This window comes from Enoplosus armatus, chromosome 7 (assembly GCF_043641665.1).
Source record: "Enoplosus armatus isolate fEnoArm2 chromosome 7, fEnoArm2.hap1, whole genome shotgun sequence".
In the NCBI taxonomy this organism is placed as follows: Eukaryota; Metazoa; Chordata; class Actinopteri; order Centrarchiformes; family Enoplosidae; genus Enoplosus; species Enoplosus armatus.
The window spans coordinates 19,946,830-19,970,366 of record NC_092186.1 but is presented as its reverse complement, the minus strand read 5'-3'; the positions used below and the strand labels follow the sequence as shown (position 1 = coordinate 19,970,366).

General features: G+C 40.7%; 2 protein-coding genes across 4 annotated transcripts in view; both read left to right on the top strand.

Moving 5' to 3' along the window:
* The first annotated feature begins 3,078 nt into the window (after positions 1-3,078).
* fam163ab (family with sequence similarity 163 member Ab) lies at positions 3,079-7,563 on the top strand. Its single transcript, XM_070909447.1, has 5 exons — positions 3,079-3,140; positions 4,894-4,993; positions 5,155-5,175; positions 6,127-6,241; positions 6,849-7,563. Exons 4-5 carry the CDS (start codon positions 6,149-6,151, stop codon positions 7,245-7,247), a joined length of 492 nt encoding a protein of 163 aa, XP_070765548.1. The 5' UTR covers positions 3,079-3,140; positions 4,894-4,993; positions 5,155-5,175; positions 6,127-6,148; the 3' UTR covers positions 7,248-7,563.
* Positions 7,564-15,030: 7,467 nt separating this feature from the next.
* The window catches only part of rabgap1l (RAB GTPase activating protein 1-like), a 94,532-nt gene continuing 86,025 nt past the window's right edge, over positions 15,031-23,537 (top strand). The window contains exons 1-8 of one of the 3 annotated variants that reach the window (XM_070909606.1): positions 15,031-15,168; positions 15,456-15,543; positions 17,330-17,573; positions 18,328-18,502; positions 19,365-19,522; positions 20,241-20,351; positions 22,075-22,141; positions 22,488-22,590. In XM_070909606.1, coding sequence (XP_070765707.1) covers positions 15,031-15,168; positions 15,456-15,543; positions 17,330-17,573; positions 18,328-18,502; positions 19,365-19,522; positions 20,241-20,351; positions 22,075-22,141; positions 22,488-22,590 — 1,084 coding nt within the window. Of the gene's footprint in view, positions 15,169-15,455; positions 15,628-17,329; positions 17,574-18,327; positions 18,503-19,364; positions 19,523-20,240; positions 20,352-22,074; positions 22,142-22,487; positions 22,591-23,537 lie in introns of all 3 variants that reach the window. The other 2 variants (XM_070909605.1, XM_070909604.1) reach the window with 2 other exon arrangements.

The following is a 23,537-nucleotide window of genomic DNA, read 5'->3' as shown; positions in this document are numbered from 1 at the left end:
ACCAGACCTATTTGAATTGTTGAACAAATTAGAGATGTGGGCAATGATTTAAATGGTCTGGAAACTGGCAACCGCCAAGTAATTAAGAAAAAACAACAAAAAAAGTAGTAATGGTCTTATTATATGATTACCACCTGTTATTTACGAAATAAATACAGATAATTATAATAATGAGCCCTACATATACTAGATTGTACCAAAATGCCATTAGTATAGTGTAACAAGATGTAATATAAGATACCACCATTCACAAACATCAGCATTGCTCACAGCCTCAGGATACATATAAGCCCAGCAAAATGACTGACAGGTGCCAGTGTGGTAACTTGAACAGTGGTGGAGGGCTAAAAAATATATTTTATGCCTCAAGCTAAAATGTTGCAGATTAATGCTTCATGCTTGTCAAAACCAAATCTATTGTTGAAATGTGCTGATCCCACAATGCAGTGCAGCTCCAACTCACAACAAGCTGACACACACCGAGGGGACTCTAAGAGGATTTCATCATCCATGGGGTACGATTCAGCTGAGACACCGCTAATTTTCATATTATTACACTTGCCACTTTGATGAGAATGGAGCTACAGACTTGTTGCTTGTTCGGTGTATTTCTGACAGCTGTGAAGTGAAGTGTGTGTCACTGGAGCTCAAAAACTGTCTATAAACAGGCTAAAAACTCCCTTTAAATCTGTGAAGACCTGAGTTGCTATCTTTCCAAATGTTTTTATATATGTACAGTACTATAAGCTGCAAACAACATGAGTTCTGCTGAATTAATCAGACTTCATATGTATTATGCTGCAGCATCAACTCTTATCTGTCGGTTAGACGTTTGTGGTGAGTGTTGCGGTTCAGTGGTGTTATTTAGTAAATGAAACACTTGTGCTTGTTGTGCACTGACTGCAGCTAAGTGCTACGAAGACTCTGCTGTCTGTTTTAATGGATGTTTTATTAGGATGTCCTGATTTATTTGGTAATACATGAGTACATGTTTGCCTGAGTGAATTCTGTATGTGTACAAGTGTGTGTGTGTGTGTGTGTGTGTGTGTGTGTGTGTGTGTGTGTGTGTGCGTGTGCGTGTGCGTGTGTATGAGAGAGTCTTATCAGTGTACAGGGCTCTTCAGGCAGTATGGGGGATTGAGGGCCACTCTAATCTGGACCCAATGGTGACTGATCCAGCTTTCTTTCTGTTTGTGCTCTGCATGAGTGTGTGTGTGTGTGTGTGTGTGTGTGTGTGTGTGTGTGTGTGTGTGTGTGTGTGTGTGTGTTGATGCAGATATCTCATTTCTCACTGTGGTTTGTCAAACGAAGTCAATTCAAATTAATCTACCCAACAAGTTTGCCTCAAAGTGCTTGCAAAGCAACATGTAAACAGGAAGAAAAGAAAATCTGTTATTTTGTGTCTGAGTAAAGGATGACGTGGTGACAGCGGTGAATCCATTTCCATTTCCTCCTTGCAGTACAAGTCACCGCGCTGGCATTAATTATGAAAAATAGTTTGGTGTACTGAGTCTGAGATTGCACGCACTGGAGAGACTTGAGATGATGAATGATGTTGAGAGGAATCTGTCAGCTGCCATCCCGTTTGGTTCCCACAAATAATTGAAGGCTAGTGTACTTTCTGACAGAAACATGGTTTATGAGCTCGGTGCCAGTGTAACGGTTCAGATCGCAGCCTGTGGGAGCAACACCGCCTCCTTTTCGTCTCCTCAGTGGAGAGTCGGTTAGCGCTTCCAGCTCAGTGTGTTTGTAATGAAGAAACCCATTCACATTCTCTTTAACACTGGTACTTACCATCAGTTTGAGATGACACATCAACACATCTCAGGAGCTATTGCGTGATGCGGTTTGGTCCTGTAGTTTTTTGCTGACCTCGCTTTTCTTCAACTTGCCTCATCTGCTTCTACTGCAGTTAGTCCCTGTATCCACATGTCATAGAAAGTACAATGTAATTCTATGTTTGGACTACAGTATGTAGTCCAAACATAGACTTTAAAGTAGACTTGAGGACTTTATGAAGAGCGCAGCCACACCCGCCCCCATCACCCTGTGTGACTCTCCAGTGGACACTGTGGAGTCCTTCCGTTTCCTGGGCTCCATCATCAGCCAGGACCTCCGGTGGGAGCTGAACATCAGCTCCCTCATCAAGAAAGCCCAACAGAGGATGTACTTCCTGAGGCAGCTGAGGAAGTTTAACCTGCCACAAACAATGCTGGTTCACTTCTACACTGCCATCATAGAGTCCATCCTCACCTCCTCCATCACTGTCTGGTACGCTGCTGCCTCCACCAAGGACAGACGCAGACTGCAGCGTATCATCCGCTCTGCAGAGAGGGTGATCGGCTGCAACCTCCCATCTCTTCAGGACCTGTACTCCTCCAGGACCCTGAGGAGAGCAGGGAAGATCGCTGCCGACCCCTCCCACCCTGGACACTATCTGTTTGACTCCCTCCCCTCTGGCAGGAGGCTGCGGTCCATCAGGACCAAAACCTCCCGCCACAAAAACAGTTTCTTCCCCTCTGCAGTCAACCTGATGAACACGGCCACAGTCTTGCACTGACCCACCCCAACACAAACACAAGTTATACTTTATATTAATGTATGATTCTATTTATCTTATCTTATTCTTTTACCTTTACATTTTTACATGTTTGTTGTCAGAACAATAGCACCTTCAGACCACGGCAAATTCCTTGTAATGTATGTTAGTTGGCAATAAACAGATTCTGATTCTGATTCTGATTCTGATTCTGATGTAATGCAGTTACTGTTGCATGCATTAAAATACAAACATGCACACTAACATTGGTCCATTTTTGAGTGTCATGATAATGGACACTATCATCCCATATCGCAATGAACATAGAAAAGACAAACAGCTGAAAAACATGGAAAAATGTCAGACAGGGGTGCATATCACTCAAAATATTATTTTTGTTTAGTTTTAGTTAAGTTTTCATTTCAAATTCCAAAGTTGTAGCTCAATATTCACATATTTTTTTTTGGTAGCTTTCTGAAATTTTTCAACATTTTCCAGGTCGGGACCCCCAGGTTGCTGCTTTAAAGGGTTAGGGATGGAACCATTCCCAGCTGGCACTGAGCGAGAGGCGGGGCACACCATTTTGCCCTTTATTGGTTGTGTATGTATCGCACTCTTTAGCAGTAATCACACAGTTGCAGTTCTTGGTCAGTGCCACTGAGTGAAGGTTCAGTTACTTTGCTGTCCTCTGAGCTTCCCACTGTGGCGAGCTGGTGAGAAGATCTGCAGGTTTAACCTTGTGGAGAGAGCATCTCTGCGGTGAGGAGGCCAGATCTCATTAGGCCGGTCTCTAATTAAATGACTCTTTGCACCATGATGGACTGACAGACTTCATCTATCACATCACATGTACAGGACAAACTGCTCACATGAAAATGTAACGCACACTCAAACACACACACACACACACACACACACACACACACACACACACACACACACACCAGTTCATTCAGACATTAAACAGCAGGAATCATAAGTGACAGGCTGAGAAATTAGCTCTGTGTGTGTGTGTGAGTGTCAACCTCCATACACAGCTGTACCCATAGTGCTACTTCTTTCCTTCCTTCCTTCCTTCCTTCCTTCCTTCCTTCCTTCCTTCCTTCCTTCCTTCCTCTTGTTGTAGTTTCTTACTTCCTTCTCTCTTCTTCCTTACATACCTTCTTACCATCTCCATCCTTTTGTCACGTCTTCTTTTTTCATTCTACTTTTTACTTCCTCTACCTAACAAAAAATGTCCCCCTCCTCCACCCCAATCATGGGTTTGATATATTTTTATCAGCGGTAATAGATTTTACTTCACCTAGACAAGCCTCAGCCTGCAAATTAAAGCCCCTAACCAACTGAGCCCCTTGCTGCTAAATCTCTTTTACTACTGCTCTGCCATAACGCTGCATGCATGTGTTTTTGTGTATTTGAGTGTGGATGAGATGGAGAGACATTGCTCAAGAATATGCACATCTGAGGTTTTGAGACTTTGATTTGTAAAGTAAATATCTTTAATGTTTTCATTCTGATTACTATGAGTCTCAGTTTCGTTCCTCTCTGTCTGGCAGCAGTGACCCAGCAGTGATCTGACCCGAGTCACTGATTGTTTGTTGTAAAACTGAAAATGTATTTTGAGAAGAACTGGACATTTAGCACAACTAATGATAACTACTATAGCTATAGTAGTGTGACCTACAGAAACTCAAACTTCATCGACAGAAATCCAAGAAAGAAGGTGTCACATACATTCATTGATTCATGTAATGATAATGCTGTGTTTATTTACAGCAGGTGGACACAATTATGACACCTGTTCAGTCTAATGAAAATCCAGCAGCCCCCCCCCCAATAAATATGTTTGTGTAGATTGTAATGTCATTACTTTGCTGTGATTGTATCAGAGAAAACTTGATTCAACCCAGTGATGTTTCTTTAGAAGCTGTGTTTTAGTAGCAAAGGGGGACAAAATACTGAATACTAGGCACAGGTGTTGCTATTATTTTGTCCATCCTCTGTATGTGCGCAATACAACATTAGTTTGTGTGTGTGGCTGCATGTATATGCCTTTTGTACATTTTCTAATGAAACACACTTACACTGTGTTACAGACTTTCTTGCTTCCTTTCTTCCTTCTTTCCTCCTTTTCTTACTTCCTTAACTTTCCATCCTCACCTGTTCATTCCTAGTCATCCAAGTCATTCCTACAGTAGGCGTCATTTAGTGCAAGTACTGTATGTTCGTGTGGGAGCTATTTTTCTGTTCTCTTGGTGCCATCTTGTGGAAAAAAACGTTGAAAGCATCTTCAATTAAAACTGTTATACTTCCCATTTCTTCCAGTTCCTCACATTTCCTGCTTCCTTCCTTAGTGATGTTCATGCAGTGTGGCTATCCAGCGGTGTGACCTCTCACCTTTGATTTCTGATTGAACTTCTCTTCACCCATACAACCTTCAAACACTCTTCTGATGTAAGTCTATCTATCTATCTATCTATCTATCTATCTATCTATCTATCTATCTATCTATCTATCTATCTATCTATCTATCTATCTAGCTATCTATCTATCTGTCTGTCTGTCTGTCTATCTGACATTTAATATACCTATCTCTGTTATTTCTCTGCTTTCAGGTGTTAAGCAATTTGCTGAACGTGAGTATAACAACAATAATCACAACCAGGTTTATTCTATAAGACTTATGTCACTTGGAAATTTGATTTTTATTTTGTTTTGTTCATTTGAAATGTGCGTACTGTGTGTTAGTGAAGCAGAAAGTGATATATATGTGAATTGTGAAGGGTTTTGATTTCTGTTCCGTTTGTTCACATTTTTCAAAACTCAGTTCTCAGTTACATTAACTTAAATCTTTGATATAACATCTTCAGAATAAAGTTTCCTATATGTTTATATTCAGACAAGCTAAGCTACACATAATGTGGTCATTTCAGAGTTGCAGTTTGGTGATCAAGGTACTAAAGGGTCTAAATAGATTAAAGATAAAGTTTAATATTTAAAAAAAGAAAATACATTGAGGTGTCTTTATGATGCAGTCCATTTCTGTAGGAAGAGGAGTATGTTTAAGTCATTTACACCAGTGGTTCCCAACCTGGGGTTCCCAACCCCCACCAGGGGTCGCCAAAGGTCCACTTTTGATTTTAAGGGTGTAAGACTTTTATATCTATAAACATAATATACATGCATTTAATTAATTTCTATGAAGAAGTTTTACTATTTAGGTTAATTGTACAGTTAATTGTTCTATGCTTTTATTGTTTTTTAATAAAAAATAAAGTATACATAAAATAATTTCAAAAGAAGTAGGCAACTTTTCCCCCTTTTTTGTAATTGTATGTGTGTGGGGGGCGGTGGGGGTCGTCAGTGTATATACAAATAGGGGTCCCTTAAGAAAAAGGTTGGTGGCCACTGATTTACAGTGTGCATGTTCTCGACCTAATTCTCTCCACATAATTACAGAATGATCTTTTGAGTTTGCTCTGTCACTACACTTAGCACATTGCATCTGTGTTTACTGTGATTTGATTAAACTTCATATTTGTTGTGAGACTTTTGTTAATGATGTCACTTCCTGTGCCTTTTGTCAGAGTTTGATGGAGAGCTGGTCGGATGACAGCTGGAACTGTTGTCATAACCGGAGGAATACTGGCCACAGTGATACTTCTGTGTATCATAGCTGTGCTCTGTTACTGTAGACTCCAGGTACGCCTGTGTGAGTGTGTGTGTGTGTGTGTGTGTGTGTGTTTGAAAGATGTTTAAATCCCACTTCAGGATTAATCCTTCTGCCCCTTTGCATGATCACCTCACAGGAGACTGCCGGCTAGAGAAGAAGAGTAATACATCAACATCGTTTTCAAATTGCAAATGATGCAATGAATGTTAATTATTTCAATCATATGAATAGAATATTCAGTATAAATGTGTAGTTCACTGTACTTTACACAGTTTAAACAATATTATATTGGCTTCAGTTTAATAAACTAAAAAGCTCTATCTTAATAAGCCTTGAATACGTACTTTTCTTTCAACAACAAAACTGCAGCCTGTGGGAAGAAAGAATTGGAAGTAGTAGTACATGTTGTACATGTTGTACAACAGACCCAGTGTCTTAAAAAATAAAGTAAAGCAAGTCACTTCTTTTGTATCAAGAAGACATTTGAATACACTAAATTCTGGAAGCATGTTGATTATACTGGAAAAAGTGAACTGATCTCACCCTATTTGCTGATTTTCTCATTTGTTTTAGGAAAATATGACAACACTCAGTAATGAGCTGTTTGACATGTAATGGACTTCTCTTCCTCTGTAGTACTACTGCTGTAAGAAGAATGGGTCTGACAGTGCCTCCATCTCTCAGCAACACTTTGCCTGCAACGCCTGCAGTGTCTCCGGCCTGGACGGGTCGATCGTCACCCCACTGTCCATGTCCCCACCAGAGCCCCCCGGATCCTCTGACCCCACCAAACCCACAGGGGGGCAACGCAGTTACTGCCCCACCTGCTCACCTTATGACTCGCCCTTCTATATCCGCACCACTGATGAGATGCGCAACGGTGGCGAGCGCATCACCTACATGCCCACACACTATGAGAACCAGGCGCTGGCAATGCCGCTGCCCACCATCCGAGGCTCCCTGCTGAGGGAGACCCAGCGAGGCCGACCTCCCGATTTCTACACCAACACCCGAGCCATCAGCACCGAGGTGTGACCACCCCAAAACCCCCCCAACACCACTCATACACACAGAGACTCTCTCTTCACTTACACACACACACACACACACACACACACACACACACACACACACACACACACACACACACACCAGCACCACTAGTAACAAGACCACAAAAATAACTTTGAAATCTACTGCAGCTGCCAGTGAGGATCTGCTGGATGAAGGCCCACTGTTTGTGGAGGTTACATTATCACATTTATTTGGGGTCTGGGGTTTGGGGGGATTTAAGTGAAGATTGTCTAAGCCAACTGCTGAAGTGTGTGACAAGCAGGGATCACTTTCAAACCTAGTTCACCACTTTATACCCTTAAATTTGAAGTTTTCATGTTCACAAAGATAATAGTTATGTAATTGATGGTAAATAAAACTGTAGCTGTAAGGTTTCTTGTAAGAAATGTCCCTTTATGCTCCCACGTGAAGGATATGGTCTGTTGACTGTTACTGGGTCTTTACTGACTGAGGGCTATCTTAGACTGTGTCTGATTTACCCTTGCTACACATCTTCCTAAAAGACAAAAAAGGAGTTTGATGAAGTATGTAGTAAATATGAAGCAATTTTGTCGTGATGATGAGCAGAATGGAGACTGACACACATGTGAAAAAGAAGGAAAAGTCAACATCCCCTCTGCAGTTTTCTGGATCTCTGGAAGCATGCTCGAGTTACAGGAAAGGTGGAAGAGGTCGGACGACTGGAGCTTTCTCTATGCAAGTTATCTTGCAAACTACTGCAGCTCTTCATCTCCAGGGATCTCCTTTCATCTCTCATCATGTAACTTCATTGGAGGAATATTGTAAGCACGGTGTACACCCCAGTGAGATATTACGAGGCTGCACATGTAGATAGACATACAAGCATTTAAAACTGGATCATGGATACTGTAGTTCAAAGCCTCTTGGCCTCCAGGTCTACGCTGAACCACCGCTTTCTCCCCTAAGGTGTAAACCTGTGTACGAGCAACGACGCCTGTGCCCTTGAACACAGCAGCGGTAAGCTTAAATTAATGAGAGTGAATTTCTCTTTTGCCAGTGATGCAAAAAGTTTGATATGTAAATATTGACCAGAAAGCAATGGACGCATCTCTTGATCCTGTGGTGTTCTTGATGGAGAGAGATGCATCATGGGATTTGAACATGATGTGTTTTAAGGGAGTGTGATTTATTAGTTTGTGCTATTTTGTCTACACACTCCTCCTATACTCCTGTACTACTCTCATGTTGAATCTTTGAAATGCAAATAACCATGTCATTTATTTTCAATTTTCTTTTCATATTGTGAGGAAGTCAGAATACACATTTATGTGATTGAAAACACAGTGCCCATTTTATACATGACACTTTCCCAGCATTGCTTGCCATACACAATAATATTTCCTGTGATGTTTGTCCTTATATTTCTGTGTACAGCAGGATTCAGTGAGGCTAAACAAGCACTGCAAGAGACCTTAAGGACTTGCATGGTGTGATAATGTCGGATAATTTTTGATTTGACAAGTCTAGTTATCATTCAAGCATTAAACTAAAATGCATATAACATAATTAGAATTCATTGATCAGCAGCTACTTCATTTATTTCTCAATTACTTTTTCTTTAAGGTTTAAGTAGATAGTGCAGTGTCATTACACTGTACATCTTGAAACTCCTCAAGACCATTTTAAACCAGAAATGTGGGTTTTCTTTGGATTCACTTTTGGAAAACAGAGAAGTCTGGGCTGGAATCTCTGAAGAGGAATCAATAAAACCAGTATTTCTCCATGTTGTTGTCCACTACCACAGATAAGGATTTATTGTCATCATTCATTGATTTAGGTATTGTATTAACTATATATTTTACTACTTACTTAACTAGTTATCTTTGAAAACGGAAAAAAAAGCTTTTTAGAAATGTGGTTAAATCAGATATCGTACCTGACGAATACAGAAACAGTAATATTTGACAGTGTTAACTTTTGACAATTAAAGATTTGTAACTGCTTGAAATGGCTCTTTGTGTGATGATTGGCAAGACTACACACACACATATGCACGTAATGCCTATTCACTTTGAAATACTTTTTCCACATTACATTTATTCATCAAAATGTTAAAGAAGTTAGGATCAACTAAACGTTCTATAATGTTCATGAGCTCTGAGGGCAGCATGAACTTTGACCTCCAACTAATGATTGTCATGAGGCAAACAACCACTACCAGATGCTGAAATTCATTTTCAGAACAAAGCATTAATTCAGCCTATGTTTTTCCATAAAGAATGCCCTTTAGATTAAAACATAAGCCTTGACAGGTTTCATAAATCCTCCTATTTTCTCAATTTGATCATCCAAAAAGAGGAGGGAAGATGGAGGGGAGTTGAAATGATGCTACACACGTATATGGAAAAAATTCAAAATTACAAAATAGAAATGATTGGCCAGAGCCAGACAATCTGCAGAAGAACAGCGCATGCGTTCTTCATTCCAAACCGGAAAGCCTGTCATTAAACCCCCGAGTGATTCATCTTCCTCAACATACACGATCTTCGCTGCAACTCTTCTGACAGCTAGCAAGCAACTCTCCAACGCTCATAACAAGTAAGTTGACAGCTCTTTTATCAACACCTGTGCTCATTTTAGTGTCACGTTTAGGTGCAGTGAGAAGAGAAACGTTGGTTTCCTTCTTCTCTCTCGTCATTTTCCTCTGGAGTCGGGTGGGGTGTTGCTGAGTGAGGTCGCTCCTCCAAATAGTGGTCCAACTGTTTTGGACTTCGAGCTGGTTAGCGTTAGCCCAACTTAGCGTTAGCTCGCAGTTCTAGCCTGGCACACATAGGTACTTCCTGTTTAGCTTGCATTCACCTGTTCCGCACAGCTAGCTCCTTGTCTACAGGTCTGCTTGTTATTACCCATGTTATATTACCGCGGCGAGGAAAAGGCTGTGGTGACTGAACGGACAAGTTGGCTTCCCGCTAGCTAATTTTGCCTTGCCTGTCTTCCTCTGTGTGTTGTATGCACTAGCTAGCTGTCTGTCAAATCTGCAGTTTGTGTGCTTGACCACTCAGAAAGGCGTTTCAGACAGAATGCCGTGCCAATTTCATTTAACCTACTAAATGTCCGTTAAGCAGCTGTTAAAAGAGGAAAGCTGCCATACGAAGCTAGCCTGCTGCTGATGCTGTGAGAGACTGTGATGTGATCCATCCAGGCCTGCAGACACCAGTGAGAGCAGCAAGAACAGTTTACTGCAGTAATTAATGAGAAAATCCACCCAAACACAGAATAAGGTACCATTTCATTGAGTTTTGGACCACTAAGGCATCATCTACAAACATTGACAACTGTCTCCTCAGCAGGAAATCAGAGCATCAACATCTGAATTAATGAATTGAGCCATTCACACAGTATTAGTGAGTAGTTTAGAAAGAGATCATAGAGCTTTTGTTGACATATTCCACCCAATTTAGTTTTATTTGCTTACATCTGTGCAGTAGAAAATATGCCCATACCTCAGTAACATCACTGGTGTCACAGCATTTGCTTCTCTGTCCATGTATCAGCTCCAGGATTTGTGTCTGGATGACATCATCACAGCAGTCTGTGTGTTTGCTGTTAATGTGAAGGAGATACTTGGCCAGGGCCAGGAGTTATTAACACAAATATCACTGTGTTTTTGACCTTGAAATGGATAATATAAATAAATGGTGCTTTTGGGATGTGACAGACGTTACATGAATCACAGAACTTAAACTTGAAATCCTGATACGACATGAAATCATGAATGATAATGCTTTCCCGGCATACTGTGAGAAAATTACAGAAGAGGTGGAGGGACCATACTATTTTGGATTATTACACTTGTACGCGCCTAGTTATGAAAGAAAAATAGAAGAAGTGGTGTGTAAATTGTCATTATTTAAAAAAAAAAAATCCCAAACATCTGTTCGATGTTAATGTAACCCTATGAGAGAAAAAGGGCTGAGGCATTGTTGGAGTATCAATAAACCATTGAAACAGACGTCTGCCAGTCAATCACTAACTAATATTTTCTGTGGCTGTTTGATAATTGTTTATCTCTCCTAGTACCTAATTGAGCTCTACAATAATTTATAGTTGTGATTGGAAGTCTCACATTCTTCATAGGGATTAGTATTAGTAGTATTTTCTTATTTTGTAAACATCAGGGTCTGGCTGGTAAATTGGATTGCTCTTTTAGCCCTTTTACAAGCAACTATCCATTAATTTGGGGTTTTACTTTGTTTTGAAATGCTCAAGCTGCTCCAGTTGATATTGATAGTGTTTGAAAAGTAAAGTAGCTGCAACAATTACTCGAAAAATTGATTGTCAGAAAAATAATCAGCAACAATTTTGATGATCAATTAATCATTTAGGTAGTTGCAAAAGCAACAGTGTACTTCAGGTCGAAATGGTGTACTTGTATACATTTGAATCCACCACAAACAGACACAAGAGATGATATCATATATTTGACTATGAAAATAACTGGGATGGCTTTAGCATCAGACCTAACGGGGGAAGTGATTCAATGACCAGTGTAAGGTGTCACTAGAAAGCAGACACAGACACCAACTTGTATTCGCTAACGAGCCTCAGAGCAGGTTTCAGTCCCAGCTGCAAAGGAGGCTGAACTGTTTCTCTCTGTGGGGCTGTGTGGAGAAAGTTAAGACTGAGGCTGAGGTTACTTGTAGCATGATGTGTGATAGATGCTTCAGCTCAGAAGAGATTCCAGGAGCAGTAATGCGTACAGGGATATTTACTCTCAACCTATGACAGTGCTAAATGTCACACCTTAGTCATAGTATGTAGTTACCCATCCAGACACCAAAGACACCATTGTAACAGATTGCCTGTTTAATAAACTGTGATTTGATGGCCTCACAGTCAGAGACAGTATACAGTGGCCAGCAGGGATAAAGTCTGAAAACAGACAAGACCAAAGGCTGCACATAAACAATGCTTTTCAAGTTGAGACTGTCTTGAAAAGTGAAATCAGACCCAGCCTCACCCTGACAGTGTTATTATCTTTTATACTCATTGAACAGGTTTGCCATGCTGCAATGACAGGTCTGTTCAGTGTGCTTATGCTTCATAGTCATTCAGCGAATTCAGCGGGTCAGCAGGTTGGGTAGCCTGAGCTGTGTTCTTTACAGGAAGGTCAGCAGGGTCATAAAGGAGATGGAGTTCGATTGAGGCATGAGTCAGATTATCTACAATCAGAAGAGACATCAGGCCAAATGCATTGGCTATCACTGGCTGAAGAAACAGTGGTCAAAAGGAAACATTTGCCCTGTTACCCAGCCCGCCTGTGAAATGTCTTGTACACAGGGTTGTATATAAAAATATCCTCAAATACTATGTGATAATAGATTTTGGGTTGTTTGAGTTAACTTTCTAGTTGTCCATGCCCACAAAGTTTACTGCCCAGACTCTCATGACAGGGATTACAGTATTCACATGTCTGTTGACACTGTTGTAAGTGTAACAAAACAGCAGGGCTAGTCAACCCATAGAAACACACACACACACACACACACACACACACACACACACACACACACACACTCTTCTCAGACGTAATGTGTCTGGTTAGCTTAGTGTATGTGGGTGTTGTTCAGCCTGTCTACACCACTGGCCACTCACAGTTTCCATACAGGCAGTGGTTGGGTAGCAAGGCTTCCAATTGGGACTTTACTGGAGGAGCAGGCTGATAATGACTGGGTGCAAATTTGCTGCTGTGTTTTACAGTTTCAGTTACAGTCAAAGAGAAAGTGACTGTCCGGACACACTGGATTCAGTCACCTACGTGAGAGGGAGATTATGCGATGTTCTGTACTTGCAGAGTCAACAAATAATAATTAAGTAATTATAATTAATGGCGTGTTCAGTATGGCAGTAGTGTGTTTGCCACATGCTTCACATCCTGTCTGACTTTAGAAGATCCAAATAATGTAGTTTCCCAACATGCCCTGTTACTATCTGCTGCTCTGTGTAATTGAATAAGTGTGATTGGAGCACATGACCCTGTTTCCTCATGCACGTCTGTGTGTGTGTGTGCACATGCGTGTATGAGTATAATTTACCAGGGCTGAGTGTGTGTGAATGCCTTTTGTATGCACGTAATCATGTCACTGTGTTTGAATGAATGCCCCCTTCATGCATTTGTTCTCGACTGTGTGTGTGTGCATGCTCCTCCATGGCACCATTTCAAGCAAATCCTCAAAATTTAAAAGCCTGAACCTATACACTTTTGTCCATTTTGCTATGAAAAATGGCTTAAATGATTCCTGGATTACTAAAATAATTGCCAAATTATTTTTCTGTTGGTTATAGTACATTTGTAAATGTGTTTAGGTCTGCCAGGCTTCACTTAATTGTGCTTGCTATTTGCTAACATAGGCATTTCCTGTCTTTAATTAAACTGTATTTTAGAACTGTTGTTTGTTGTAAAACTTTCTTCATTATATGTTTGTTTTATTTATCTATGCTTACTTACTTGCAGACAGCCCGGTTTCAACTAGCTTTGCGGGAAGACATGTTTGTGGTTTAGTCCAGCTCATGGTGAAATTAGTGAGCAGGCAGGATGTAACTTGTAGAGACAATGGGCTGATACTGATGTGCAGACAGACTTTGTCAGTGTTGACTGTTTGACTTTTGGTGCTGTGCTAGTAAACATACACGAAGAGGCCACTATAGAGTGAAATACATAACAATTACCACTAGAGCAACAGTTACTTAGAATATTGTGTTAGCAACACATTAGCGTCAGACAGCTTGTATAATTGCTTGCTTACTTAGCAGTAAACTAATCACAGAAAAAATAAGCTCTGCTAAATCACAATATAGCCACAATAAAATAGTGCCTATGAGATAATGCTCCAACAAGGGGAGTAGATAAAAGATGCCTGTTAATATTAATTTGTTGATTTGCTTTGTCACAGATTTGTCGAAATGGTTTATGTAACATGCCGTTGTTGCTACCTGCAACCGAATGTTCCCCTAAAATCTACTACTGGTGGCAGAATACTATCACACAATGCTCATAAAGTTCTGTATCTATTTGTTGGAAGCATCCAGGAATTCGGCTGCCAGCTTCAGCCTGTCAGAGTGATCTGGAGGACAATAATCACTCCCTAAGTACTGAAGACTATTTTAGGAATTGCAGAAATTGCAGATTTGTGCTTGTGTTTACAAATTGTGCTTATTTCTGGGCTGGTATCATTAACTCAAAGATAACAAACAGGGTGTTTAGAATAACTTTGGCCCGGACTCACCAGCCTAAAATGTTTTGTAAGAAAGTTTTTTGGCCATTGTCTGGCAGGTCCTGGCACGTCCTTGCTGTGTCCCAGTACCGAATGGGTGTGTTGTAGTTTGACGTTGCCTTTCATATTACAGTGACAACACTGCACACGTTACTTTTACTGTGACCTGATAAACCTTATTTTATTAGTCTAAAAGGTCCTAGACGGATGTGCACAGAAAGCACTCTCAATCACTTACATAATTTTGTAAGTATAATTGAGTAAGTTTCACAAATATTAATGTTTACCCACCACCTCATGTGTTATACAAATTTCTCCAAAGCAAATAGTTTTAGTTTTCAGTATGGTGCCTAATGTTCAGTGAAATACCAGAAAAACACCAGTATAATCTAATGCAATCTGTTTGTGTGCATGCAGACTGCCTTCCCACAGAGCTGGGCGGACAGGAGAGGGAAGGGGAGAGCTTTAACCCTGGTCTCCCCAGCCGACTCTGAGTAAACCAGCCAGCCATGGATGACAGCTCCTCACTTGGAAAAGTCAGCAGCTCAACAGAGTCCGTGGCCACTGTCACCAGTGAGGAGTTTGTTCTGGTACAGTCCAGTGCCGCCGGGTCACCACAAGGCTCTGGGGGCAAACCAAGACTCAAGGTGAGAACCACACATGGTCAGACTTTTACACCTGACTTGAACAGTGCAATATGTAATATTCATTCCCCATAGCACAAAATGATCAAACACAGCAGCTAAAACACCTTTTTTCATCAATGGAAACATGGTGATTGACATTTTTTTGCCTAAGTATTGACTCATTCCAGGAAGCTCCACTCTGTCTTCATTTATCTTAATGTATCCTTGTCCTCACCCTGTTTCCATCTCTCCTTGTTTCTCCTTGCCCTCATCCCCAATGTTTTCTCTTTTCCTCTCATCTCCCTCAGATGTCTTGGAATGGGAGCGAGCAGCTGGAAAAGGCTATGGAGGAGGTGTTGGATGATGATGATGATGAGGTGAAGGTGGAGAAGAGCAGTGTGGAAAAGATGGAGAAGCACAGGGACCCAGAAAGCCGAGTCCTGGAGCCCCGACCTGCAGGTATAGGTCTGGACTTTCCAGGTCCATTTACAGTCATTGTCATCTCTTCAAAGTAGCTGATTGAATTGTGAATCTTACTGTTTGGCACTGAACACACTGCCGCTGAAAATTTCCAGACTATTGGTTTATCTAGCTAAATCAGAACATACCAGTCAGTGTATTTTGTCATAGTCTAGTGAGCATGGATCACTATCATTTAGCATATGGTACAGTGAATCTCAACAAATGGAATACTTAATTAGTAACTAAAGGCTTAGGCCATAATGGAAAAATATGCAAACAAAAATGCAGTTGTTTCTCCTCACACCATCGTCAGTTCAAGATATTAGGGGGTATGGGTTTCAGAGAAGTATTTCACAAAAATTTTAACATCACAGTGGAAATAACAAAGTGCAAAGCATTCTTGGATGAAAAATGTTTAAGAATGAGCCGAGAGCTTGAAGAAATGTAGCTGCGTGCATGCTATTGACATACCGAAATCTATTGTTGCCATATCAGATTAGCAAGGCTGGTATCTGAACTCTGACATTGGCTTAACGGCTCTGTATAGGAGCAAGGACAGGTTGGTCCCAGACAGCTCAATAAACATCTGTGCAAAAACCACATGCTAACAGTGGTCGATATACTGCACTGTTTAGTTCAGTGGCAGCTGAAAAACATTAGCAATACCAGGGTTAGGGATAGGTCCAGTCCTGGTCCTGGTTTTAAAGTCAAGGAAAAATATCTAGTACCCCCAACTACACAAACATCAAATGTGCTTGTCTGAAGTGTGACGTAAACCCACTAATTAATTTAGAGACCAGAAGCTTCAGCTCTTCAAACACTACACAAAGGTCTGTCATGCCCAGATCTGAGGTGACAAAGTCCAATGGAAAGCACTTCTGTGTGTATTTTTGGATAAAGTCTATGGAGGACACTATAGGCGTGTGATATGCCCAAATGGTGAAGCTCCTCGCGTTCAGGTGAAATTTAACAGCTAGTGATGCCATGTGTCACACAGGAAGCACATGTCTGTGTGTCTCTCTTTCTCCAAGCCTACGGTAGAATCAGCAATGTTACTAACAATGGAGTGTGTAGCAAGAAATCAAGGTGTGTCAAAACTTTTGCAAATTACTATATGATTACATGAACACTGTATATGGTCTAAAGACAGGTCTGCATTCAGCTGGTGAATGCAGGGAAACAAAGCAGGTAGAAATCTGGAAAATACTTTTTTTACATCCACCTGATCATCTGATTGCCTTATTACATTTGAATAAATTAGAACATTGTAAATAAATATTAATGACCATTCATGTCATATATCTTTATTTATTTACTTACTTTACTTACATCAGTGTTGCCAGCGTTTTGTGCTGCACCACTGCTGAGTGAACTCAGGAAATGGTTAGCATGGTTTAGAATAAGAGCACTGGAAGTCCAGCTGCTGTCTCATTGTTTTGCTTCCTGTTTGCAAAGTGTGAAAGTACCAGGTCAAAGGTCAAGTCAGAGAGCAACTTCCTGTGCGGTCTGTTGTAGAACTGTTAGACGACAGGATGTGGAAATCCAAGAAATGTCCTGTTCTCATTTGATAGTATGCCAGACTCATGGGATATGTTGTAGCTGAAAGCGAATAAAACAATTGTTATTTTATCTTTGTTCAAATTTGGTTCACATTTTACTAGACCGTAGTGTAGCTTACAATATAGACAGAAACCCCCAAGGACTTGTTTCAACTTCTCAGAAAAATTGACAATATCACAACCTTTCTGTCTGTCCACAGAAGCATGTCCAGCACCATCCAGCTCCACTGTGCTGGAGGAGGACAGTGTCCAGTTCAACAAGCTGTCCTACCTGGGCTGCACCTGGGTCAAAGCCCCTCGCAATGAGGCAGAGGCACAGAGCGCCATGGCCACCCTGCGGGCTGAAAGCGCCATCCCCATCCCCATCACCCTGCACGTCCCCTGCGGACCAGATGGCTCCGTCAGGTCAGCGACCCATTAAGCCTATTTAAATGACCTATGATGAAAGGAAAGTAGATATGTTTGTTAAGAGTGGTCATTTAACATATTTAGTTTACAGATTTGCAGGAAAGAGAGGTAATACATGTATTAATGGTTGATGGACTCATGGACATAAAAAAGGTCTACAAAACATCTACAGAAACTCTGAGCCTGATCTCTACTTCACTACTTGTTTGGTAAAGCAGATTTTTTCACACATCGCAGATTCCTGTGTATACAACCGAGGAGCAGATTATCATGAATTATGTACTTGTTAAAAGTACCCATCACCTGTGATGCCTGTTAGCCAGCAGAAGGGAAGTTACCGATGTATATTACATGAGTGGAGAGAAACCTTTCAATCATCCTGAGTCATAACATGAAAAGGAAACAAACCAAAAAGGAAATGAGACATGACTTTTTTTGACCACACTGAAAATGTTAAGGTAGACTGTTACCGTACAGAGCTTCAGAACTGATCCCAAAGTAATACGCAGTATCTGATGCCAATTTTACCTGTTAACACAAAACATCAAGTTTCAAAATGTTTATTTATTTATTCTCTTGCTCAGGGATCTCAGGTCACAGGTATATAGAGATAAGGTGATCTAGAAAATGGATAAAACCTGACAATAAATGTTAATGATTATTTGCCAGTATCTTTAATCTACTTTTACAATGATTGTAAGTCTGGACCAAAGCATTATTTTCACATGTAAAATCAAATAACTCTCCTCAGGATTGTGGACCAGGCCTCGGGTACAGAGATTGCCTCGTTTCCCATCTACAAGGTGTTGTTCTGTGCTCGTGGGCGGGAGGGTTCTGTGGAAAGTGACTGTTTCTCTTTCACCGAGAGTTACCGGAGCTCTGAGGACTTCCAGATTCACGTCTTCTCCTGCCACATTAAAGAGGCCGTGAGTTGCATCCGTGGAGCGCTTAATCCCTTAACATTTAGATACAAGTCTGCTTTAAAGGAGGAAGATGACTGTACTGATTTTGTCAACATGTTTAATCCAGGCTGTGTGAACCAGAACCCCACTACATGATGGTGTTCAGTGACGTAGGGTGTAAGAACCGCAATCTTACTAAAAAATAGCAGCTATTAAGAGAGCTGTTTGGAACAGGAAACATAATTATTAAAAAGTAATTTGGTTACAGTAAGATTTGGAGTAGATTTTCCACAGACACCATGTCAGTTAAAAGTACAAGGTTGTAAGAAGAAAGAGAATGAGATGCTGCTGTCTGTGGTAGTTAAGAAAAACATGATGCCTCTGGTTTCCTTTTAAAAAATGTTACATGTCACGTTAAGTAAGCGGTGTTCCTGCCCTTACAGATATCATTTAAAGCCATCATGATACACCAGGAGAGTGGAGGGTGCAGGATCATGCATCTACTAACAGTATTGAACAGAGTACACCTCCATAATCAGTGTGTACTCTCAAGTGGCAGAACTGAGAAAATGACTACAGGCTCTGGACTCTGATAAAGATAATACCCATATCTTTTGTCGCAACTTGAAGAACAGACAATTCAGTATGTGCACTGTATACCAGACCTACTACAGTCCTTTAAGTACTGACACCGATAAACCAGCTGAGGGCACTGTTGTCTTCTTTTTGAATCTCCAGTTTATAGTCTATTCTACTTTTAGTCTATCTTTTTTTTTTCGTGTTCTGTTCATCTCTATTTTTTTTCTCCTCCCCACCTCCCAGTCTTTCCTACTTCCTTCTCTTTTAGTCTATAAGGCTTTTGTTTTTCTTTTCCTTTTCCATCCAGGTCAGTCGTATCCTGTACAGTTTCTCCACTGCCTTTCGCCGTTCTTCACGGCCGGCAGACATCAGGGACACGGCACTGTCCAGTCCGCCCGACGGTGACCTCTACACCTTCACTGTCACGCTGGAGATCAAAGAGGATGATGGCAAGGGCAACTTCAGGTACTTGGTCCACACATACACACACTTCAATAAATGATACAGGTGTCTCTGAGTATAATCGTTCATCAAATTTACAAAAAAGTATGTTACCATCATATCAACATTATATTTTAAAAATTGCATGAGATTATTCAACAGCCTTTCATAGAAGAAGAATGATGGTGCTACACTACAGTATGATCACGTGGCAACATGTGAATTACACGCAAACACATAAACACATACTGTGTGTCTCTTATCAGATCAGGACTGTTGGTATCACAGAGATGTTGGTAGTTGGAAGGCTTTAATGTGCTGCAGCAATATGGTTTTATCTGACTGTTATTGTTCATCCGTAAAGAGCATAAAGCTTATCGGCACGGTTAGACAATTTTTCCATTTTCACAAGCCATCATACATAGAGTATTCCAGAGATGGATTTTCATTTTCTGTTCTCATCTGAAATAAAATGGCCCAATAGCTGTTCTGAAAGTCACAGCAGATGTTCGTAATAGATAATACACTCAGAGGACTCATATTTTATCTTTAACTGGGTTCGTAATTCTAAGGTAATACATCTTTTTTTTTAAAGAAGAAACTGGTACTTAGAGAACAGTAACATAATACAAGCTAAATTCAAAATACGTCAAAGAACATCACAATACAACAACACACAAAACGAAAAATGGGAGCACATCGAAGTCCCTAATGTTATGTACACCCTTCTTCCTTTCCACAGTCCAGTGCCTAAGGACAGAGATAAGTTCTACTTCAAGCTGCGACAGGGTGTTCAGAAGAAGGTTGTGGTTTCAGTTCAACAAATGTGCAACAAGGAGCTGGGCATCGAGAGGTGAGGATCACTGTGAAAAGAGATCATGCATGACAAGGTCCTGGTAACTGCATTCATTCCTCACCCCATTTTTCAGGAGGGATTTCATCTCGTCTACTGTATAATTTAGGTTTACCCCAGTTAATCTGGCACTTGGCTTTCCAAAATCAGATATCTACATCTCTATCCTCCCTTCCAGTAACCCTTTGCTTTTCTGGGTTGTGATTTGTACATGATTGGTTTAACTTACTATACTTTAAGAAGAGCTTTGCCTGTTCAAATATCTTGGTGCTGTACCACCAGAGTTTGGAAGGATGCTGTCTCACCAGGACAAAGGAGGTAATGATGTAGAGCTCAAAAACACTGCTCTAAACATGCTGGGTATACACACGGCATACAAAATCTATAGCCTTGTTATAAACTTCATTATGGTAAATAATACAGTGACTTTCCAGATGAAAGCACCAGACTGCTTGAAATGGCTTGCTTTCACGAGGATGGTGCACACACTCAGTGGTTGACATATTGCAGAAGGAAAGCAATAAGAACAACAAATAAAGTCAAATGAGTCATGCCACCCAAATAGAGCATAATAAAAATAACGCCCCAACAGAGGAATACTGTTGTGTTTAAATCACTTTCGACTTCCTGCAGTCGCTCATTTTTGTGTTCACGTGCTCTCGCAGCACGGCAGCACCAAAGAACTAGGTCATCTTCTTCACTCCCCCTTTTCTTCTTCATTCCCTCACCTCCTATTGCTATCAGAGGGAGACAGACACCTGCCCTCTCCTTTTATTTTTAGTGTCAATGGAAACCCCTATTGTTCAGAACAGATCCTTTCTCAGGTGTTTGGCCCATGTTTGACTAGACTTTATTTTATTGATATTAATTGTTGTGATTGCCCCAGTTTTAAAGGATCATTCTTTTGAAATGCTGTATAGTTTTACGTCATGAATTGTGTGGATGCAGTACATTATGTTCTGTATTAATCCTGAGCATCTGAATGACACCTTTGATTAAAAAATACGTTTTACCTGGAAGTCTTTCTATCCACGCTTACAAATCCTGACATCCTGTTGAAATGTCACTTTGCTAGACACCTGACCCATATCTTTCAGACTCAATATGAGCCATCCTGGGGTTAGTGCTGGGTTAAGTGTGAATATATTCTTATGTAATGCATTTCTGAAACTGAGAGATTCCCATGCTGACCACATGATGGCACCGCCAACCTAAAGCTGAAGTGACTTTACTGAAACAAGTGATTATGTTGGATTGATATGATGAACTGGAAACAACATAAACTAAGTTGCTTCAGTAAAGATTGAATGGAGGACTTTTTGTCCTTGAAAGGGTCAGGCCAAAGCATGCCCTGTCCAGGCCCTCTCCAGGCCAGTGGTGACAGGGAGAGCTGGGTGTTTTATCACCCTGACATGCTAGGCTACATTATTTTGAGCTACACAGGTTATTAAGATCATTTTTATTTTGGCCAAGAATATATATTTATGACTTGACCAATACTGGCTCTTGAAGTCTTTTCAGAGTGCTTAATGCTTGAACTGCCTGACAGATTCTAATGCATTAACATTAAAATATTTATGGGTGTAGTTCGGTCAATTGAGTTGTTTCCGTATTCCAGTTTCTTTTCCCTCCCAACTAATTTGACTCGCTCTGCTGGTGAATGCAGACAACACTGCAGTGGAATTATTGATTTGGGATTGTACATCTTGTGTCTTCCTTCTAGGTGTTTTGGGATGCTGCTGAGTCCAGGACAGAAAGTCTGCAACAGCGACATGCATTTACTAGACATGGTGAGCAGAACACACCCTAGCTTTTATTGATGAGGTACAGTTTATAGTACCTTATGATAGTTGAGAGGAGTGTATCTCTCTTATCAAATAACATGCCAGCCTTTTTAGAGTTAACGGACCTTCATAATAATAATCTATTCACCCACTTATTATTGACCAAGTATTGTACTTCACCCTTGTTTTTCTCAGTTTTCTTTGTCCCAGTTTATATTTGTGAAACTGATTTTGCGTGCCTGTTCAAAATGTTACATCTCCCTGTATTTACATTAATATATAAAAATGTGTTGCAATTTATATAACAATAAGATTTTTTTCAAGTCTGTAAGCCATGCATTAATCTACACAGGAGTCGATGGGGAGGAGCTCTGATGGGAAGGCCTATGTGATCACAGGAACATGGAACCCCAACATGGCGGCCTTCCAGCCGCTGAATGAAGACACACCTAAAGGTGAGGCGGGTTATTGTCCCTCTAACTGCTACGTCACACAGGTGTATGTCACTGAGCAAAGCTAGCAAAATGATATTTTTGAGTTATTGTGCACTAAGTTTTGCTGCATTTATGGTCTGTGTCCAGTGGAACCCACCAGTGCCTATTTACTGGTTGTTCACACACAAATGAAGTAGGAAGTATTTCCATACATTATTGTCACAAATGTGATGTGGGACTGCACAGAGCTCAAGGTCATGTCTGGGAATTGTGCAGCGCTTGCATTGGAGCTTGGGTGTGATAATTGCCTTCATCCACTCTCTAGCATAACATAGTCTCGTACCTGGCTTTGTGACCCATTGCTTGTCAAAGCTTTGCATGTTTTCGCACCTTGACACATCATCATGTCAGGCAGCTGAGCCAACAGAGCTGTGGACACTCAGTTGTGTGAGAAATAGAATTAAAAGCAGCATTTTGAGGAGATTATTCTCAGTTTCCTACCCTCTGGAAGCACTGGTCAGGGTCACAATTCTTAAGTAGCTTCTTGTGAGAATGTAATTGGTTAATGGATCAATGTTGTTGTTAAGTCATTCAAGCTTTGGTGAATATCTGATAAAAATGCAAAAATGAAGCTTATAGAGTTCTTTGTCCAAAATGGTCATGCTTATTGTTCTTTATAACAACCTGTACATAAGTTAGCATACTCAATCTACTATAGCTAAACTTTCTTTTTACTGGTTGTCAGGAAATAGTGGTTGCTTCCGAACAATTCTTAATATGACTTGTAGCCACTTGTAGCCAACACCTGGGGAGCTTGAACCATCAAAAGACATGTCCTTACTGTCAGTAAACAGTTAACCTTTCAGCACCAGCACCAAGAGTGTCTGAAGCTTCAAACATGTCCTTTATCCCAAAAAATATTTCTTTAAACCAGGAGTTTGTGCTTGACAGTTTCTTAATTGCAATCT